The sequence below is a fragment of the Trematomus bernacchii genome, unplaced genomic scaffold, assembly GCF_902827165.1.
Source record: "Trematomus bernacchii unplaced genomic scaffold, fTreBer1.1, whole genome shotgun sequence".
NCBI classification, from domain to species: Eukaryota; Metazoa; Chordata; class Actinopteri; order Perciformes; family Nototheniidae; genus Trematomus; species Trematomus bernacchii.
In genome coordinates, this window is record NW_022987419.1 from 586,171 (window position 1) to 606,571 (window position 20,401).

The following is a 20,401-nucleotide window of genomic DNA, read 5'->3' on the forward strand; positions in this document are numbered from 1 at the left end:
AATGTGCAATGTTTTATCTTTTCATAAACAAATGCTTTAGATTGTCAGACGCTAATCTTTGAGAAACAGAAGCAACGCAGTTTAGGGTTTACTGTAGAGGTTGTTTTGGAAAAGTGGAAATCTATGAGCTCTGTAATTTAAGCATATTCCAGAAATAAACATGTTTTAATCACCACATTCATGAATTAACCACAGAAGTGTAAAAGGAAAAAGTGATACCTTATTTTAAAATAGGTATGTATATTTATAATTACTTACCACATGTAGAGAGCTTGAAACCGTGAAAAAAGGAAGGGAAGCAATATTAGGTATTTTTACATTTATAAAAAAATGACAGGTAGGCAACATATCTAACACCATTATATTGATATACAGTTCAAACAATACACATAACTAGATCACATGAGTTTGACACCAACAAACTGTTCTTTGTTACACTTGTGTCATGAAGTAGATTCAGTTCATAAAGTCACGAGGTTGTTCCTGTCTGATGCTAATACTGCCGTTATTTAAAAAAACAAACTAATACGCGTCCCTTACCGTGTGAAAAGTATAAAAAAACAAACTTAAAAAAGACTGGGAGGGAAAACCTCCTTTCATTCACAGAATGAATATTGAAAAACTCCCAATGAATGCTAAGACGCTTCACAATGATTTCTATGTACAAGTGTTTGAATTTACACACAGTCCCAGCAGGAACGGAGATTTTAATTCAGCCTCTTTACCTGAAAGTACGACTGGGCTGCTGTTAGGCCTTAGATTGGGCTGGAACACTCTGACTCGCTGGGCATTACTGAATAAACGGTGGGATGATGAAGTCTGATGCAAACCATATGGGCGTAGTGCGGTAGAAGGTATTCTGGGGGGATTCCCGCACAGATCCTCAGGTTTACACACAACCATCAGATTAATACTATCCAGAGCTTTTCAATATCTGCAGTCAGTGAAGCAGAAACGTCTCGACATGCTAACTGACTGCAGAGACCCTCTGACCCCCCCTGCAACAGAACGGACTTTAATAATATGGAGTGCAGAGAAAACACCGCCGGGGCAAACAGAAAGTCTGAGGTTTTAGCGCTTGGCTCTCTTGGACGGGGGCTCCTCTGATTTCTGTCCTCCCCGCGTCCGCACAGCAGGGGGGCTGGCCTCCCGTTTGCGGCCCCCCTTCACTGCTGCTGCTGCTGCTGCTGCCTGGCCCCTCGTCCCGCTGCAGGAGGGAAACAAGGAACAAGTGTCAGGCCGTTTGTCTAAAGACTCATATTTAGGCCCTGGGAGATGTGTCTCAGTGCACTTGTTTGCAGTGAAGGAATACTTGTTATTGCAACTCTTTTCACGAACAACTCTAGACGGGGCCGGACTTGGTGGGTCCACATTTACTTAAATAGAGAAAATGTGCATGAGACAGATTACTAAAACACCCATTTAGACTTTAATTTAGTCTGAGATCAAAGACAGAAGAACATTTCTAAATCTTCTTGGAAAAAAACAATGGGTGGAATTGGAAGAAAGATGTTCTCAGGGATGTAATTTAAAAAAAAAATAATACTGTAGTAATGTGAATTAATCATCTAATTTCTTACCTTATATATAAAGCAACTGATAGTGTATCTTTGTTGAAGAAACAGGGATATTTCTTTTGTAAAACTTAGATAAAATGTTTAGGTGAGAGGGTTAGGGAATTAGGCATTGTGTGTATTATAGTCTCATATTGTAGTAGTTACCCTGTTCTGTACACAATGATCAGTCTATAATTCAGTGTTTAAAAAGTCAAATGGAAAAAGTGAGACTACTTATTGAGTGACCAAGGTTTCTATCACTTAACATGACTTACATTTATTAAAAAAGCCTTTTAAGTACACAAGCCTCTCACCTGAAATACTGGATAAATAAAGAAAGAAATACTGTTTATATTATAAAATTATTAAAAATGTTACAAGTTCTTTTGATCCTATAGCTGACGTGCAATGCCCAATGTTTGATATACAACAGAGGCCATTCAAAAGTATGTCTTATTTGGGGAGGTATTAACTTAAAAGCTATTTAGAATTTCCGGGAAAGCTTTAGCTCTAATGTTGTCTTTCTCAGAGCGGCGACCTCATAGCGCTCAGTTTTGGTCGGATCCCTCAGAGGGACTCACCGTGTGCCAGCTGCGCTCTCCTCTTGGCCGTTCTGTCGGTTCGCCCGGGTGGAGGGTTTACTCGGCTTGTTCCTGAGGAGCAATAAAAACAAATATGAAACATAGTGCTACATCTCCCCCTCCTCACGCTTTAATTGAACAGGATGTGACAGTGATGATGCCTGCTGGGTGTTTCAGAGAGTAAACATTCAGCACTAAAACAACCCTTTCATCTCCACAGAGAGTCTCATCACTGCGACTGCACAATATCAAAGATGGATTATTGTCTGGATTTAACAGCATGTGTTTTGTGACGAGCGATTTTTAAAAGAGTTAATTGGTCTCATTCAATTCTAATGACTTGCTTTTACTGCAATTACCGAATAATGATGTTACAGTACAGTTTGAATTACGTGTTACATTTTTAATCAGGGTATATGCAGGAATCCTGAAGTCAAATGTAAGACCTTTTTTAAGACCCTTTCCATACATTTTAAGACCTCATCGCCACTTCGAGTTTTAACTGGTTACATTGGCGACACACTTTACCTCACATTCACTATATACAGTATTGATTGTCCTTCCTCCTTATCTTCCAACCATTTGGACGCAGACTTGCATTTCCCCATAACGATGTTGTTTAACAACCGGCGTAAACGGACCTTCGCGCGCTATCAAGCAGTGAGCGTGCGATGTCCTGTTCAGATGACGTCAAATCCAACGGGATGCCATAAATAAACTACACAGAATCACACTACACACCTACGCAATGATTACATTCAGGCAAACTTTAGAATACAACCTCTTTGGACAATTTATATACTTATTGAAAACAAGCTACCAAATGTAATACCTTGGAAAATGACTTTTAATACTTTTTAATAGCATTAATTTTCACTAAATTGATTTGTCAACTTGTAATACTTGTTAAGACCCCGCGGACACCCTGTTAGTGATGCATTTGTGTTCAATTACTTCTCGGCCTCCAGGCGAGCTGCAGATCGTGTCGTTGCTCTCCTTGCGTTTCTTTTGTCTCCGTCTTCTTTATCACCGTCATCGTCGTCCTCCTCCTCCTCATCATCATTCTGCTCGCTCTCGTCTGCCTTTCCTTCCTTTTTATCTGTGGGTTAGCATGACAATAGATTCTAAATTGTGTATTTTATTGCCAAGTCAACAACGACTCGTAGGTGCTCATCCATAACATTAAGACAATAAACAGTTCTCTTTCACCTATGTACTTGCTAGTGTAAAGCTTACAATGATAATAAGTATTAATAACAACAATTTGACTTTGTTTTTGTTTGATAAAGCTTTTAATCTCCTCACCTGGATCCTCGGGGGCTGCCGCTGACTTTGACGGCCGTCCCCTCCGACCTGTTCTCTTTGGAGTCGCCTCCTGGTCCTCCTGTTCAGCCTGGAGAAAAAAATATTAAAGTCCTGACGTCTGATCAGAGTTTGAGAAAGATTGGGGGAATGAGTTATGAGCAGTGCAGAGCCAACAGGTAAGCAGTTCAACGCTTTTTAAGTTCTTACACAGACAAGTTCGGCGACAGTGAATGATGCACATACAGTGTTAACAACATACAGATGAATATTTAAAGGCCTGAGCGGACAACATACATCGTCTGGTTTCTTCTCGCTGCAGATCTCCTCTTCACTCTCTGCCTGGCTCGCTGCAGGGGACAACACTGGAAGAAGATAATTGTACAAAACAACAACTTTAATGATCAAAGTAACTTATTTTCATTCTAAAAGGAGGGCTATTTTTTTTTTTAACGCACATTTAAGCAACAAGGCAATTCAACATGAAGTGCAAAGAAAACACTGTACAAAAGGACATTCATATTCAGTTTAATAAAAACGAAATAAGTATCCAGGCTAGGGCTGCTCGATTATGGCAAAAATCATAATCTCGATTATTTGGGTCAATAATTGATATCACGATTATTAAAAACGATTATCTATTTACTTTGAAAACATCCAATTATTGAAAAAAAAAATGTGAACAGTATGTTTTTAACAGTTGGTTACCCTGAACTTTAAGTATAATTAAACTGAAAAACCAATAAAAAAAAATAATTAAAAAATAAAAATCGTTTTATTTCGATTATGTTGTTTTCATAATCGTTGAAAGCCAAAATCGTAATTGCGATTAAAATACGATTAATTGAGCAGCCCTAATCCAGGCCTTGTGTTTTTTTTAGATACAGTATGCAAGGACCTTTGCTGAAATGACAGAGTAATGATTTATTTTGGATGTGCGTGCTTTCTCACCACTGTCTTCTTCAGGTTGTTCACATGGTTCCTGTTGACTGGAGTCGTTCTTCTCCTCCTCTTCAGCCTGAGTTTCCTGTCAAAGGATAATTCAAATACACATTTAGACACATCAAAACTTAAAGGTAGGGTAGTAAAGAATGGAGAAACCAGCTCGAGTGCGCTAGAATTTGAAAGTACGCAGCCGAAAAAAATCTGCCCCTTCCTTCAGACTTCCCTACAGAGCCCCTCCTCCAACACACACGAACACTCACATGACCAATGAGGGCACGAGATAAGTTTGTGCACGAGATGGAAGGCTGACAGGCAGGTAGGCCATCCAGTTATTTTAGCCGGGCTCAGATGATTGGTCGTGCTTTTTACAGCGCCACGGCTTCCACAGATGACATTTTTTAATGTATTTATTGTCAAAGCATTTCATGTATTCATTGCTATCGGGATGTTAAGAGTATTCCATGGAATATAACAAAAAGTGTTTCTGAAGTGAATTACCTACCCCACCTTTAAGTAAATACAGAATTAGATGGAGGAATTGCAGACCAGGAGACAGCGAAGGTTTTAATCCACAAATACGTCAAAACTCACCTCCACAGATTCCTCCGTATCCTCGGACCTCTTCCTCTTCACCGCTGGTTTACCTGGGATGGAAACATGATGAAAATATTTATCCTATCATCTCTCTCACATACAGGGAACACCCTGAAAATATTTTGTTTTGTTTAACTCATAGCAACGCAGCCAGCCTTCCCCCACGTCTACTACCAATGCCAACATACTCAATCATACTATTTGACAGGCTTTTAGCGGTGATGACAGCAAAATGAAACGTGGTTTACTCTCAACATCATGCTATGAAATGTTCCAGTTAGCTGTTGAGGTTTGGCTCACTTATTCTTTTAGCTTGCATGTAGCCACACCTCGCCATAAAGTCATTCACCATTCATAGCAGGCACAGTGGTGTCAGTCATTTAAAGAAAAGGGACAACAAAACACAAAAAAATACTTGAACGTACGTGTGTCAGTGGCGTCTTTGGAGTCGGAGCTTCCTGCAGCGGCAGATTCTTCTGGAACAGTCGACGGCAGAGCGACTTGACTTCCTCGCCGTGTTAATTTCCTCGGTCCACTTTCTTCTTCTGTTGCCTGCAGATTTGAAAAGATATTGTGAAAAACACGATGGAAATTAAGATAGTGAAATATTGCTTATTTTGTTGGTGGGCTCACTCATCAGAAATTTAAAAAGTGTATCTAAAAAGTAGATTTTTCTAACATCAGGTTTTGTTGCCTTATTTTAACCCATGTATATACAGAGGCATTCTCTTGACTTTTATTTTATTGATCAATTTATATTGTGGAATTGTACTTTTCCCTAATTGCAGATCCTTTTGTTCAATGTTTTAGACTGTGTACAAAAATTAATTGTCTGTCTACCAGTGGTCCTTCCTGCAGCGGTCAGACTATACAACCAGCACAGCCCCTAGTTGACCCCCCACACACACCACAACACAGACTATATCACCCCTTGCTGCTAAATACCAACAAACTATGTGCTATATGTGCAATATATAAATGCCGTTAATAACTGTGTAATATATACCTGGCTGCTAAATCCTTAGAACTGTTACAAGGTGTGTATTTTGTATTTTGTAAATTGTGTAACTTGCTGCTGTTAAATACCAACCACCTATGTGCAATATGTGCTAGATGTCATTAATAACTGTGTAATATATACCTGGCTGCTAAATCCTAAGAACTGTTACAGGATGTGTATTTTTTTAAATTATGTAACTTTTTATTTTTTATTATAATTTTCATTATATCATAACTTTTTTAAATGCATTTAACATATGTAACATTAAGCTGTCTGTGGCTCTTTTTCCTGCTGTAACTACGCACATTTCCCCCCCGTGGGACGAATAAAGGTATTCTGATTCTGATGTTTGTCTTGTAAAGCACTTTGTAACTTAGTTTTGAAAGTGGCTTTAAAGATGAAGTTCATCATTATTATTATTATTATTATTATTATTATTATCAATGTACATGTTGCATTTCTGTTAACATACCTCTTCTGTCTCGGTGCTCTTGTCGTCTTTGTTCTCCTCCTTCTTCTGATTATCTGAGGTTGGAAAAAGAACACAAAAGAAAACTCAAATGAATCAATATTTTGAACACTTTTTAGCTACACTAGCTTAGAGAGGGACATACAGCTGAACCCTTTATAGTCTTTTTATTATAGCTTCTTTGGTACCACTTTACAATAAGCCTACCCTTATAAAGGGTTTACGATGAATTAGGTTGTGAACACTTTATAAATCATTAATAAGCTTTTATAAGAAATGAGATAAACAGGGCAACTGTGACCTGCCAAATAGTGAGCCCACATTTATCTGTACTGCCAAGCCTCATTATAAATGGTAGTAACTCATTAATAAATGGTGATTTGTTTCACACTTTACAATAAGGCTCCCTTTTGGTAACTATAAATGTTAGTAACTCGTAAATAAATGGTAATAAAGAGATGCCAAGAAACATCAAGATGGATGGGGGAATCAACTCAGTGAACAACAGATAGGAAGGCTGATGAAGAAGACAAAGTAAGTAGCCAATATAAGGCTTAGGCTGGAGCCACACGAGGACCGCTTTCGAGACCGCTCGAAAGCGGTGGAGACGCTGTAGTACATATGCCGGGCCTGTAAGTGGCACTGTACTCCTGCCACAAAAGCAGCGAAGAAGACTTCCCGCGCATGGTTGCCATGGTTGCCCTTCTGTTTATTCTCCGCTGTGGACGCTCTGGCTCTTTTTCTCCCTCCCCGAGGCAAGCCTTTGCTCCTGCTGTAAATCTCTCCGGTTAGTCCACCAGCAGATGACAAACACCCACCTCTACGCCTCTTCCAAGGGACGAGGGAACCGTGCGGCAGAGTTTTCGTTCAAATTTTTTTTTGCCGGTCAACATGTCCGTTAAAGTTGAAATCTTCCGGACAAAATTAGAAAAGTGCCGGTCAGAGGTCTTCTTTGTTATTTATTGAGCTTTAAAACAAATGAATAACGACTCTATATAATAATATAAGAATAAAAAACGGAGCCTCTCTTTTCCTCCCCCTCTTCTGACAGCCCAGCAGCTGATCTCTGAGCAGGAGAGGTGGGGAGAGGCGGGGCTATTGCTTCAACCAGAAAATGATCATATAGGCGTAAACACGGAGCCGTTTGCCCCCCCAGAGCGTTTCGTTCGCAGATCTACCCACCTTGGGACCCGTTATCGTTATCGTTTTATGCGTTTCCATGTCGGCTTCGAGTGGCCGAACCGTCTATATGATAGAGAACTGTAGCAGATACGACCGTTACCGTTCTCGTGTGGCTAGGGCCCAAGTCATCTTGCCAAATAGAGAGCCTGTGTTGATGTATGCTAGAACTGGTTTATAAATGGTTCTTAATGATTAATAAAGTGTTTAGAACCTAATTAATAACCTAATTATAAACCCTTTATAAGGGTAGTCTTATTGTAAAGTGGTGGCGCTTCTTTTAATCAATATTGTGCAACAGTGTTCCTCAGGAATACATTTTTTAAAACATTCAATTATATTTTCCAGATCCTGATATCTTGACTCAACTTGAATATGTTGGCTAGTGCATTATATCAATGGACTGATATTGCTCAATGACTAGGGAGAACAGTACTCTTTAAAGTGAAATCCTAGATCAGACGTTAACAACAATTGTGTTTGCTCATTTAAAATCTTACCAGCAGAGGAGGGTTCCTTGGCAGCCGCTCCTGAGCGCCTCCTCCCGCGGCTCGGGGTCTCCTCTGGTTTCTCAGGTTCTTTAGGTTGCTCCTTCTCGGCCTCCTCGCTGGTTTTGGATGATCGACCCCTGCGAGGCGTCCTGACCTCCACAACCTTCTCCTGGTCCGTTTCCTGAAGGTAAAAAAAAAATCCATGAGCAAATCAGTGCGTAGTCAAAATAAACGTATACAGAAGTCAATTCAAGAAAGGTTTTAAACCCCCCAAAAAACACACATTGCACCAATTTCATAATTACATGGTGGTTTTAGGAAAAAGGCTGTGTGTACCTCAGCAGACGGTTGTTCTTTACTTTCATTTTCATCCCTCTCATCACCTGATCAGGAACAGAAAACAAGTGAACACATGAAACTCATCCCAAAGGCAGATACATTTCGAATCAAAATGTTATTTACTGACTGGATATAACATTTAAAAAGGTTCCTATTTAGTTGGGCTGTAAATAACATTCATTTGTCCTTATCAATTGATCCACTTATCATTGCAACTCTAATGTTTAGTTTTTCACGTGTAATGAAAATATCAAATCTTCGCCAGAAACTTTGACTTTGTGAAATGATAGGCTTTGAATCTTGAAAAGCGGGCGAGGAAAGAAAATCTCACCAGATTCCTTCACTGCGGCAACTTTCTGAGTGGACAGCTTTCGCTTACGTCTTCCTCGTCCCTCCGTCTTCTCTTCCTACGACACAAAATAAGAGGTTAGGACACTGCGTCCACACCTACATTTATTAAATCTGGAACGCAGCGTCCACGCGGCGCAGGCGTTGAAGCTTGCCGGTGGGCGTGTCTGAAACTCGACCAACAACCAATCACATGAATCTCCCGCCCCGGACACACAAGCACGCGATTTGATTGGCTAGAGCTTGTACTGGCATATGATTTGATTGGCTGACGCTTCCGTCGAGCAACGCGAAGCGACGGAACCACAATGCAGTTCGGCAAAGCGTGACGTCACCCCATTCAAAGTGGACGGGCCGTAAGAGCCACATTGTACACAAACTGTTGCATTACCTTTTCTGACAGATCTGACCCCTTCTCATCTTCCTGGCTGTCTGTACTGGAGACATTACCTGAAAACACAAACACAAATGGCTGACCTACAGTAGAGGAGTTGATGACACACGAAAGCCATGCACTGGAGTCCGATTTTTCTAACTGTAAATATATTATTTTAAAAGGCAGCAGTTGAGGAAAAATGGTATGATACAAAAGTCACACGACTCACTGATTTGTTTGACCAGTACGGACTGACCCTCCGATCCACTTTCTCTGATCTCCTCAGTCTTCTGCGGTGCATCGTGTTCCATCTGGATATCATTTAGAGATCAACAAAAGGATTTGGATCAGATAATATCATTACTTTGCATTTAGCTGACGCTTTTATCCAAAGCGACTTACAATAAGTGCATTCGACCAAAAAGATACAAACTTGAAGAAAAGTCATATAAGTACATCAGGTTTCATAGAGCCAAAACATTTCAAGTGCTACTCAACAGGCTTTAGATAAGCCAGTCCTTTGTTAGTATATAAGTGCTTTGTTAGTAATTCTATGGCTCGAAGTGGAGTCGAAAGAGATGAGTTTTTAGTCTGCGCCGGAAGATGTGTAAGCTTTCTGCTGTCCTGATTCTGTCCTCATTCCACCATTTTGGAGCCAGGATAGCAAACCGACGTGTTTTTGCTGATGGGAACTTGGGTCCCCCTCGCAGTCAAAGTCAAAGTCAGCTTTATTGTCAAGAATTCTACATGTTGTACATCCAGAAATATCGTTTCCCGCAGTCCTACAGTGTGACATATATACATCAAACAAAAAACAAAAAGGGCCTAGATAAACATGGTATACATTAAACAGAACAAAGGGCCTAGATAACCGGGGTATACAGTTTAAAATGTTAATAATATATTTAAGTGTTCAAAGTACAGTTTCAGTGCAGTGCGAGCCGTTTGGCTGATGCAGAGCGGAGCACGGGGAAAGGTTACAGGTGGTTTACATCTGAACAGAGTGAGCGTGACGGAGGCGAACACTTACAGTTTGTGGATCACTCTTTTCTGTGGCAACGTTTCCTTCCTCCACTGTCTTACTCTCAGCTTCACCTAGTGGTGAAAAGAAGCAGTGTTAAAGATACTGCCTACACAGTATTATATATGTTGTTAATCAAAGTTAGATGAGAAAACTTCTTACTATGATCTACATCCATCTTGTCCTGGTCGTCATCAGCTCCCACTTCCTCTGCCTGTTTTACAATAGATACATGAGTTTTGTTTAGTTTACAATTAAACAATGCAAACAATTAAAATGTGTTAATGGTACCTCACCTTCGGGCTCGTCTTTGTGTCGACAACCTCTGCCTCAGTTTGCTCTAAAATAACGGTAACATGAAAAGTTAACAGTCAGATTAAGAAAACACATCTTTTACTTTTTTACAAGAATGTTTTCAAACACTCACCTTGTTCAGTGGAAACTTCTGAGACTTGTTCAGTGGAAACTTCTGAGACTTGTTCAGTGGACACTTCTGAGACTTGTTCAGTGGAAACTTCTGAGACTTGTTCAGTGGAAACTTCTGAGACTTGTTCAGTGGAAACTTCTGAGACTTGTTCAGTGGACACTTCTGAGACTTGTTCAGTGGACACTTCTGAGACTTGTTCAGTGGAAACTTCTGAGACTTGTTCAGTGGAAACTTCTGAGACTTGTTCAGTGGGAATATCTGAGACTTGTTCAGTGGATACTTCTGAGACTTGTTCAGTGGAAACTTCTGAGACTTGTTCAGTGGGAATATCTGAGACTTGTTCAGTGGATACTTCTGAGACTTGTTCAGTGGTATCAACTGCAGTAGTGCTTTCATCTGGGGTTTCTCCAACTTCTTCTGACACTAAAGTATCAGCACCTGACATATTGTAGACAGTAAAATTAAATTATTGAGCATCGTCAGGCTGAAACACAGTTGATGCCTAGTCAAAAATGTATTTTACCAAACGACAAATTGAGTGGTAATCATTATAGTAAAACGTTTACCTTCGTTGGTAGTTGATGCTGCTGCCGGTGCCATGTTTCCATCTAGCTGTTTCTCAGGAGCGATTTCTGCAGTTTTAGCTTCATCCATATTTGAAATAGATTGGCATTCATTTGAAGTAGTTTCATCATCCTGTGTAGAAGCAAAATTGTGATTTTCCAAAGCACAATAACACCTTATAAAATGATACGTTGAAAAATCATAGAAGTTAGTAGAAATGTACCAGGTCATTTGAAAATAGTCCAAAAGGACTAAATGAAAACCAAAGGAAGATTGTTTTTATCCATAAACAGCAAAAAAAGGCAACTTAAAGGTGGGGTAGGTAAGTTTGAGAAACCAGCTCGAGTGTGCTAGAATTTGAAAATACACAACCGGAAAAAATCTGCCACTTCCTTACAGAGCCCCTCCTCCAACACACACGAACGCACACATGACCAATGAGGGCACAAGATAAGTTTGTGCACAGATGGAAGGCTGACAGGCAGGTAGGCCATCCAGTTATTTTAGCCGGGCCGGCTAAAATGATTGGTCGTGCTTTTTACAGTACTACGGCTTCCACAGATGACATCTTTTTATGGATTTTTGGTCAAAGCACTTAAAATATTCATTGCTATCGGGATGTTAAGAGCATTCCATGGAATATAACAAAAAGTGTATCTCGAGCTGGTTTCTCAAACTTACCTACCCCACCTTTAATTTGACAAACAATGTGGAAAATGCTCTTACCTGTGGAGCAGGAGAGTCCTTTGCCACATCCTTTTCTTTCTCTGAACTCTCAGACACATCTGTAAGAGAGACATATTAGGAAACATCCCGATATGTTTATGCAGTGAATAATGCACACCTTTTCCCACACTGTTCTGTATTTACCTGCAGTGCTTGGTTCCTCAACAACAGCAGCTGGAGACGGCTCAGCTTCAGCAGCCGTTTGCTCTTTTGGTTCAGCTTCAGGGGTTTCCTCCAGTTGTCGGGCCGTCTGACTTTCCTTTGGTGCCTCCCCTTTATTTGGGGGAATGATTTTGGAGGCACCTTTAGGATCCATGGACAGCAGAGTGAGAGCGGCCTCCTTCATCAGATCAGCGTCCTGCAGGAGGGTCTCCGGCTCCTCGGGGGGGAGTCTGGCCTCGGCTGAAGCACAGACGTCCATGAGAGCCAGCAGGGCGTCGGCCTCGGCGGGCAGGGCGGGGATCTCGCTGAGTCGGGACTCTGTGTCGCCCTCGGGGGGCTCGGGGGTGATGTCGCTCAGTGCGTCGCAGGTATCGTCTGAGTAAGGGGTGGTGACGGTGGTGACGGGGTCCGAGTCGGTGCTGGTTTCCTGCAGAAGGGAAGGTTTCTTCGGCTGCTCCTCTGCGTCGAGTGAGGACACTGAAGACTTTGAAGATTTGTCCGATTTGTCTTCTCTGGGGGTTTTCTTCTCCTCCTCGTTATCGTCTGTCTTTTCTGGGACTTTGTCTTTCTTCTCCGTTTTTTTCTTCGCAGTCTTGATTTCAGATTTCTCCTGGGGAAGCCCCTCTGAAACCTTTGGCTGTTCCTTTACCTCTTTTCTCTTCTCCTTTGACGCCTCAGGTTTTGCTGCTGAACTCTGAACTTTATTATCCGTCTTCGATAACGATGGAGTCTTTGTTTCCTCTTTAGATTTAGATTTAGATTTATCCACGGTTCTAACTTTTTCTGTGGGCTTGACTCTTTTTGAATCTTTGTCCATCTCAGAGCCAGACTTGATTGATCTCTGGCTGTCTTGATCTGCTTTGCTCTTCTCCTTCTCGCTGTCTTTACCTTCAGTTTTAGATTTGGGTTTGTCTCCTGGCCTGTTCTCAGTGTGGCTCTTTGACCTTTTCAGGACTTCCTTTGAGGGTTTATCTTTCCTCTTGCTGCTGTCGGACCCCGGCTCCATGTCTGACCGGTCCTCAGAAGAGCCGGCAGAATCGTGGCGGAGCAGCTGCTTGAATTCACTTTTCGCTAAAGCTTTCTCTCCCTTGACCTTACCCCTTATTTTGTCCTTCTCTGTTTTAACCGTATCAATAGATGGAGCTCTTGCCTTCTTGACCGCAGCATCTTTAGGACCCTCCTCTGCCACACCTTCTGACGACTTCCCCTCTCTTGTAGTCCCGGCCATTTTCTTCTCACTTTTAATCTTAGGCTTCTTCTCCCCTTTGTCTTCAGAGGACACTTTAACAGCTTCCTTCTGCTGAGATTCATCTGCCTGCTGTTCTGATTTTTTCTCCTGCTTTTGTTTGAGTTTGAAACGTTCATCTGACAAGCTGCGTTCTTTGTCTTTGCGTTCTTTAGGGTGAGGTTCCTTACGGGACAACCGATCAAATTTCCCACTGGTGCGTGGTTTGAGAGCCTCTTGGGAACCTTGCTCCAGCTCCAGGATGAAGGAGTGTGTCCGGCTTTTTTCTGAGAGCTTTTTGGGTTCACTGGAGTCTTCTGAGACGCTGCCGCTCATCCTTCTGTTCCTCTCATCAGACGAAGCCGATTCTGATAGATTTCTCATTAATTTCGGTTGTGGAGGCTTTAAATGTGTAGGTCTCAATTCCTGATATTAAAACAACAAAACAAAATGGATGCTCGTTACATCTCAGCAATCCTGCTCCCTATGATATAACAGGGTATATGCAGGAATCCTGAAGTCAAATGTAAAACCTTTTAAGACCTTTTTAAAGACCCTTTCCATACATTTTAAGACCTCATCGCCACTTCGAGTTCTAACCGGTTACATTGGCGACACACTTTACCTCACATTCACTATATACAGTATTGATTGTCCTTCCTCCTTATCTTCCAACCATTTGGACGCAAACTTGCATTTCCCCATAACGATGTTGTTTAACAACCGGCGTAAACGGACCTTCGCGCGCTATCAAGCAGTGAGCGTGCGATGTCCTGTTCAGATGACGTCAAACCCAACGGGATGCCATAAATAAACTACACAGAATCACACTACACACCTACGCAATGATAACATTCAGGCAAACTGTAGAATACAACCTCTTTGGACAATTTATATACTTATTGAAAACAAGCTACAAAATGTAATACCTTGGAAAATGCCGTTTAATACTTTTTAATAGCCTTAATTTTCGCTAAATTGATTTATCAACTTTTAATACTTTTTAAGACCCCGCGGACACCCTGGCCTGGATAATCAGTTTTATTCATGAAGTCTTTCACATACCGCTTTCTTGGATCCTTCCGTATCTCCTCTCTTTCTGCTTGAAACATCTCCATCTTTCCTGAAGGGAGAAATCATTGAATGCATTTATATATTGTGTATACTTTAATATTTGGTTGTTTTGTTTATTATCAGCAGCGTTAACTACCTTGAGTCTAGCTTCCTCTTCCTGTTGAGAGCCATTTTTTTCTCCAGAACTTTCCTTTCCTTGCGAGCCTCTTTGGCTCTGGGGAGGTTCTGCATATTTTGATCTGTAGAGGAAACAAACCCTGATAAATGGTAGTTCACAGTTGGGAGGAACATAAAAACAAGATTTTATTAAAACTACCTTGTTCTTCGGCCTGTGCTGCTTTCTGTTTACGCCTCTCTTCCATTCGCTCTCTGTTCTGTTGTCTCTTGAGCAGCCTTTCCTCTTTGTCCTTTGCCTATGAGAGAAAGGTTGAAGGACAAAAATGACAGAAAACTCAATTTAAAACAATTCTGCGTTGTTTTAAAGCTCACGATCAACTCATTTGCCAAGTAAATCCTTTGATTTAACTGTAAAAGCAGTAAAGCAAAGATGTTCTGCTAACACCATGCCTTCAATGACAACATTAATCAAACTCACCACAGATTTCCTTCGTTCTTCCACAGTGACTTCATCATCCGAGTCGCTATAGTAACGGGAGTAAAGGAAGGGCTTGTGAACGTAGGCCTTGCGGCGAGGTTTGCGCTCCACTTCTTCTGCGTCTGTCGGCTTCTTCTCTACGTTCTCATCTTGATCTGAGGCAAGATAAACAAAAACATAAGACTCTAACATAGAGACAGGGTTGACAATTCTAAATGCTTGGTAGTAGCGACCACAATTAACACAGGGATGAAACAATTCAGACCATCTGATGGAAGCTCCCCCTCCTCAGAAGAGTCCGACAGCCCGTCGTCTTCACTTTGTTCCTCGAATGACGACAGGTCGCTGGTGTGGACGGAGCTCACTGTGATGTCACTCAGCCCGTCCAGGTCCGAGTCCTCCAAAAAGTATTCTGCAGGGCAAAGATACATCAATATTTAAACTAAAATCCAGCAAAAACAGCTATTCCTACTGACAAAAAGTTAGCATTGAGGTTTTCATATATTTATATGCCTTGGACCTTTTGTTATCTGCTGTAATAACTCATATAAATGGCCATTCAGGGAACAACACAACAGCAGTTCATCAAATATCCACAAAAAGTCCCATTAGCTGCTTTCACACCAAGTACTTTGCCGTACTTAGTGCCCCCATGGAACTAAGTACAGATCGCGTTCACACCGGAATAAATTCCCTGAGGGAAGATTAGGCAAATTAAGCCGCTGACGTCACTTCTTCTGCTTTGGGTTTACTGGCAGGCCGCAAACAACTTCACGGCATATACTGCCACCCGAAGTCCCCGGCCGGAAGTCCCTGGAGTTGGGGACTGGCTTCAAAAGTTCTCATGAACTAAGTTCTCTTTTTGGTGTGAACGCAAAATCCCAGGAACTATCGGAACTAAACACATACACATCAGGACAATGATAGAATTGTTCTGCAAAAAATCTTTGAATTCTCTCTACTAGGAAATCCAGAAAATGCCCATCACAGTTTCATAAAAATGTCCTCTTTAAATTATACACCCTATGATGCAATTAACTAATATATTAATTGTACAATGACATAAAACTAGATAAATGTAGAAAATCTTCATATTTTCACGACAGCAGTTAGTTTTCTGTCGCTGGACTACTACTCAACTAATAATTTCTGCTTGATCTTTTATCTACCAGAAGAAAAATGAATATAAAAACCCTGAATGCTAACACGTGGTTTTATCAAGAATATATTATGCATGCTGACTAAATCACAGTAAAACAGGAAGTACATACAGAGAGTACAACAGCTCACCTTCTTTAATCCTCTCTCTGGCTTTCTGCTTATCCTGACTTGGGGATTTCAGAAGATCTTCATCCTGCTTCTCCTCCGTGGGTTTTCCAGTTGTTTGGCTTGCAGCTTTATCCTTCTCCTCTTCGGTCTGTTCAAGAGTTCCTGACTCCTCCTCTTCCATCTTCACCTCCTCTATTAACCCCTCTTTTCCCAGATCCACCTCTTCCTGCGTGTCCTCTGTCTTCACCTCTAGAGCCTGAACCTCTGAAGCCAGCTCCTCTTCCTCGTCCTCATGGTGGCTGTCCCCTTCCTCAACAATACACATGTCCTGCTCGCCCTCCTCCCCCATCATGGGCTCATCTCTACGTCCTCTATCGGTGCTCGCCCTCACGCTGGCCTCATGGTTTAGAGAGGTTATGGTGTCCAGGATGGACATGGCGTCGCTGGCTGCCGTGGTAGTTGGAGCAGATGACGAGGCTGTAAAAAATATAATGTTGCATTTTAACTATGCAAGTGTGAGCCTTTATATTTTAAAGGTCTCCTATTATACTATTTTTAGGTCTCGGATATATAAAAATATATAAAAAACATGTCTATGAAGTGTTTTGCTCAAAATACCAAACTGATCACCCATTCTAGCCATGCCTCATAACCCTCTATTTCAGCCCTGTTAGAGAAGTGCTGATTCTGGGTCCTAGCTTTAAAAAATTGAGAAAATTGTCAAGAAAAAGAGATGGGGGGGCATTTTACACATACTCTCTCCAGTACAGCGTTAGAGTGAGTGTTAGCGATGCTTGCTAATGTAAACAAAGATCTAGGGCTGTGCGATTATGGCAAAAATCATAATCACGATTATTTGGGTCAATAATTGATATCACGATTATTAAATACGATTATTCATTGACTTTGAAAAATTCCATTTATTGAACTTTAAAACAAATACAAATAATAATTTGAACAGTATCTTTATAACTGTTGATTACCCTGAACGTATAATTCAACTGAAAAACCAATACAAAAATAAATTAAATAAATGATAAATTTAAATAAATAATATCAAAATAATAAATACCAATAAACAAGATCAACAAATATTTTGGAGCGCACTTCCACAAGCTACGAAACATATATTAATATGATAAATACAAATAAATGAGACCAAAATTAAATTTGATCAAATATGTCACAACCTAGCAAAGCAAAATAATTTTTTTTTTCGATTATGTTGTTTTCGTAATTGTGGCAGGCCAAAATCGTAATTGCGATTAAAATACGATTAATTGCACAGCCCTACAAAGATCATATTACTTCCAAAACACGTCGCACATTGTTTCTGATAGGGCCACGGGCCTAAAGCAAGCCCACATATCGGCAGCAAATCTGGATCAGCTCTGTTGTATCCCCGTTTTTAGAGATATGGGTACGGAGGAAAAGACAGAGGGTTTTGTTTTCTGACACTTTGTGAGTTCCCTGGCACACCGGACACATATTTATGTATAAAAGACATAAAAAAGTGCATTTTGCATCATAGGAGACCTTAACTTTTGTGAGAAATTCATCATTTTGTTTATCATGGTTGACTGATGGATCAAAAGCGGTGTACCTTGCTCAGGAATGCTGCTGTCTGGTTTGATCTCAGCTGAAGGCGGTGGTGGCGGCGGCTCCTCCTCCGAGCAGCTGCCAGGGAACAGAAACTGACGAACCACCCTCTCCACCTGCGGCCTGAAGATATGGTTGACTTTGGGATCCACCGTCTGGGCCACAATCCTGTCCACCCCCTGCTCCAGCATCCCAGATCTAAGAGGAACAGTTTCATTTTGTAAGTAAAACTAGTTTAAAACAACATAACGCAAAAAATACATAGCCATTCCTGAAAAGTATAAGCATAAGCTGATTTAAATAATAGAAGGTGGAACATGTATAATTCTCCTTTCTCACTTACTGCAGCACAAGTTGTCTGATGTTGTTTCTCAGCTGGTTCTTGTTCAAATGAGGGCTCCATGTGTGGTTAGAAAGGTGATTGGACACAAAGTTGTCCACTCTTTGTTTCAGGTTCAAGTAAGCTGGCTGCAGGAGAAAAAAACAATAACATGATCACAGTGGAGAAGCTACTTTTGTATGTTTACTAAATACTTACTTCTCTTTTAGTACATAAAATGTCAGTTTAAGTGGTTAACTTATCTTCTGAAGTAGCCACTGGTATAGTTAAATACATTGAATTGTAGTAAGAAAATAGTTAGTGTTCGGTCTGTGTTGTTTTAACAGCAAATGTGAAAGTCAGCTGCCAAATTGCAACAAGCAACTAAACTTATAGTCCCTCATATTGTCATTTTACATCCTTTGTCAAAAAGTGTCAGTAGCATGTCTGATATAAACCCCACAATAATGTAAATCCAAATTGTTTATCATAGAGGTCTAACTTGACCTCCTCATCACTATGTAACATGTGAATGTGAATTACTGTTGCAACAACACATTCATATGTACTTATTCTGTATCATAACAATGCTCAGTGGTATTTATTGTACTTTTTCAACCTCATTAAAACTACAGGAACATTACTTTTTTACGTTTAAAGTTTTAACAAAAGTAATGGACGAAATTGATTTGGTTGATTGTCACAAACAAATAACACAACTATGCCTTCCCAAATAAAACCCTAAGAGGGATGAAATTATGTGAAGTACACTACTTAAACACAATGTTTTACTACTTTGTACTTCCACTCCTACTACTACAACTACAATTCAGAGGTAAAACTTTACTCCACTACATTTATTAAGTACCTTTAGTTACTTTCGATAGATTTTGTTTTATGAAGTGAAATATAGACAACACTTAAATAAGACTTTAGTTACACCTGGAGTAACATTCACAAGCTACCTAACATTTAACAGTTGTGATAAACACATGAATGCACCACTCATTATAACCAACACATAAACAATATGTTATAATAATATGAGCCAATCTGCATAATGAGTACTTTTAGTGCTGGTACTTTAAGTATAATTGTTGTACTTTAACTTGAGTAACATGTTGAATACAAGACTCTTACTTGTCCTAGACTGTGGTATTTCTACTTTTAATTAAGTATAGGATCGGAGTACTTCTTCCACCTACAGCGAGGAGTAGCTTTGGTGACCCAACCCAATACAGATATCTACTATCAATGTACCCTAAAAAAGACTCACATATTGACGTTACATTACCAGTTATATGAGACAGTAAACAGTTACACATTATTAGACGTTATGACTGTTTCCTTACCTTTGTGTCAACGTCTGCCAGGCAGTCCCTCCTGAACTGGTCGAAGAGACCCTGAGTTTTTAAATGATTGACGATCATGGAGACCAGCTGTGGGTCTCCGGGCGGTAAACCTGCCATGTCTGAATCTAGTAAGCGTTATCTTGCACTCGGTTAAATAAAATTAGGCAATAATGACAACCACATGAGCATATATCCGACTTGAACGGCCCAGGCTTCTGTTGTGGTTTGTGCAGTTCGAAGCGGGTTTGAACCGGAAAGAGAAAAACGGTTGGCTTCCACTGAACCGGAAATGCTTTGAAAGGGATGGCTTCCTTACCTAAATAAAAGCTTGTAACACTATTACATTATACGTGAAACGAGTTAATTACCGCTTTATTTTGCACACATGCCTGAAACAGATTTCCATGATAGTTTATAAAAGTCAGTGTCGGAAATTGTCTTGATTCAACGTTATGGTCTTGTACATATCCCTGTTGATCATTGAGTTTTTATCCTTGTTGAACTCTGAGTTTGAATGACTAAAGGGAAATTAGTTATTTCTTGTTATTTGGCGACATCCAGTGGTTTGAATGGTTAATGCAGCAAGAATAATCCACATTTCATTTACACATTCACTCATTAATCGATGTGATGTGTTTTTAATTGAATAAGGTGTGATATTATGAACTGATCTAACAATTCAATTGTTTCAGAAGTTAGCGAGGCTAAGTAACGAATGATGTGTGCTTTCACAGTATAATGTGATTGGCTCTGTCCATTGTTAGTCGCGGTGTGATTGGCTCAGGTCCACTCTACATTGGATAACGAGTATAGATTGAATGATGATATTGGAAATTGGATTTTGACAGGGAACAAAAGAGATTGTGGCAGCGGTGGGATTTGAACCCA

The 20,401-nt window shown here is 40.5% G+C and overlaps 1 protein-coding gene across 3 annotated transcripts; it reads right to left on the bottom strand.

Annotated features, from left to right (window-relative positions):
* Positions 1-285: 285 nt before the first annotated feature.
* On the bottom strand, positions 286-19,751 carry bod1l1 (biorientation of chromosomes in cell division 1-like 1). Of its 3 annotated transcripts, XM_034139652.1 has the most exons (31): positions 19,514-19,751; positions 18,186-18,310; positions 17,847-18,040; positions 16,265-16,720; positions 15,240-15,386; positions 14,975-15,129; positions 14,696-14,792; positions 14,516-14,618; positions 14,371-14,428; positions 12,063-13,731; positions 11,919-11,977; positions 11,195-11,324; positions 10,959-11,066; positions 10,629-10,910; positions 10,498-10,541; positions 10,364-10,415; positions 10,211-10,275; positions 9,410-9,491; positions 9,196-9,254; positions 8,788-8,863; positions 8,454-8,500; positions 8,127-8,298; positions 6,451-6,503; positions 5,404-5,530; positions 4,976-5,028; positions 4,391-4,466; positions 3,737-3,804; positions 3,443-3,530; positions 3,092-3,236; positions 2,138-2,209; positions 286-1,207 (listed from the first exon to the last, which is right to left on the bottom strand). In XM_034139652.1, the coding sequence occupies exons 1-31, from the start codon at positions 19,628-19,630 to the stop codon at positions 1,072-1,074; spliced, it is 5,115 nt and encodes a 1,704-aa protein (XP_033995543.1). In that variant the 5' UTR covers positions 19,631-19,751; the 3' UTR covers positions 286-1,071. The 3 variants fall into 3 exon arrangements, with proteins under 3 accessions (XP_033995543.1, XP_033995551.1, XP_033995540.1); XM_034139660.1 differs by having other exon boundaries at positions 10,498-10,543; positions 10,679-11,066; XM_034139649.1 differs by having other exon boundaries at positions 10,629-11,066.
* Between the last annotated feature and the right edge of the window lie 650 nt (positions 19,752-20,401).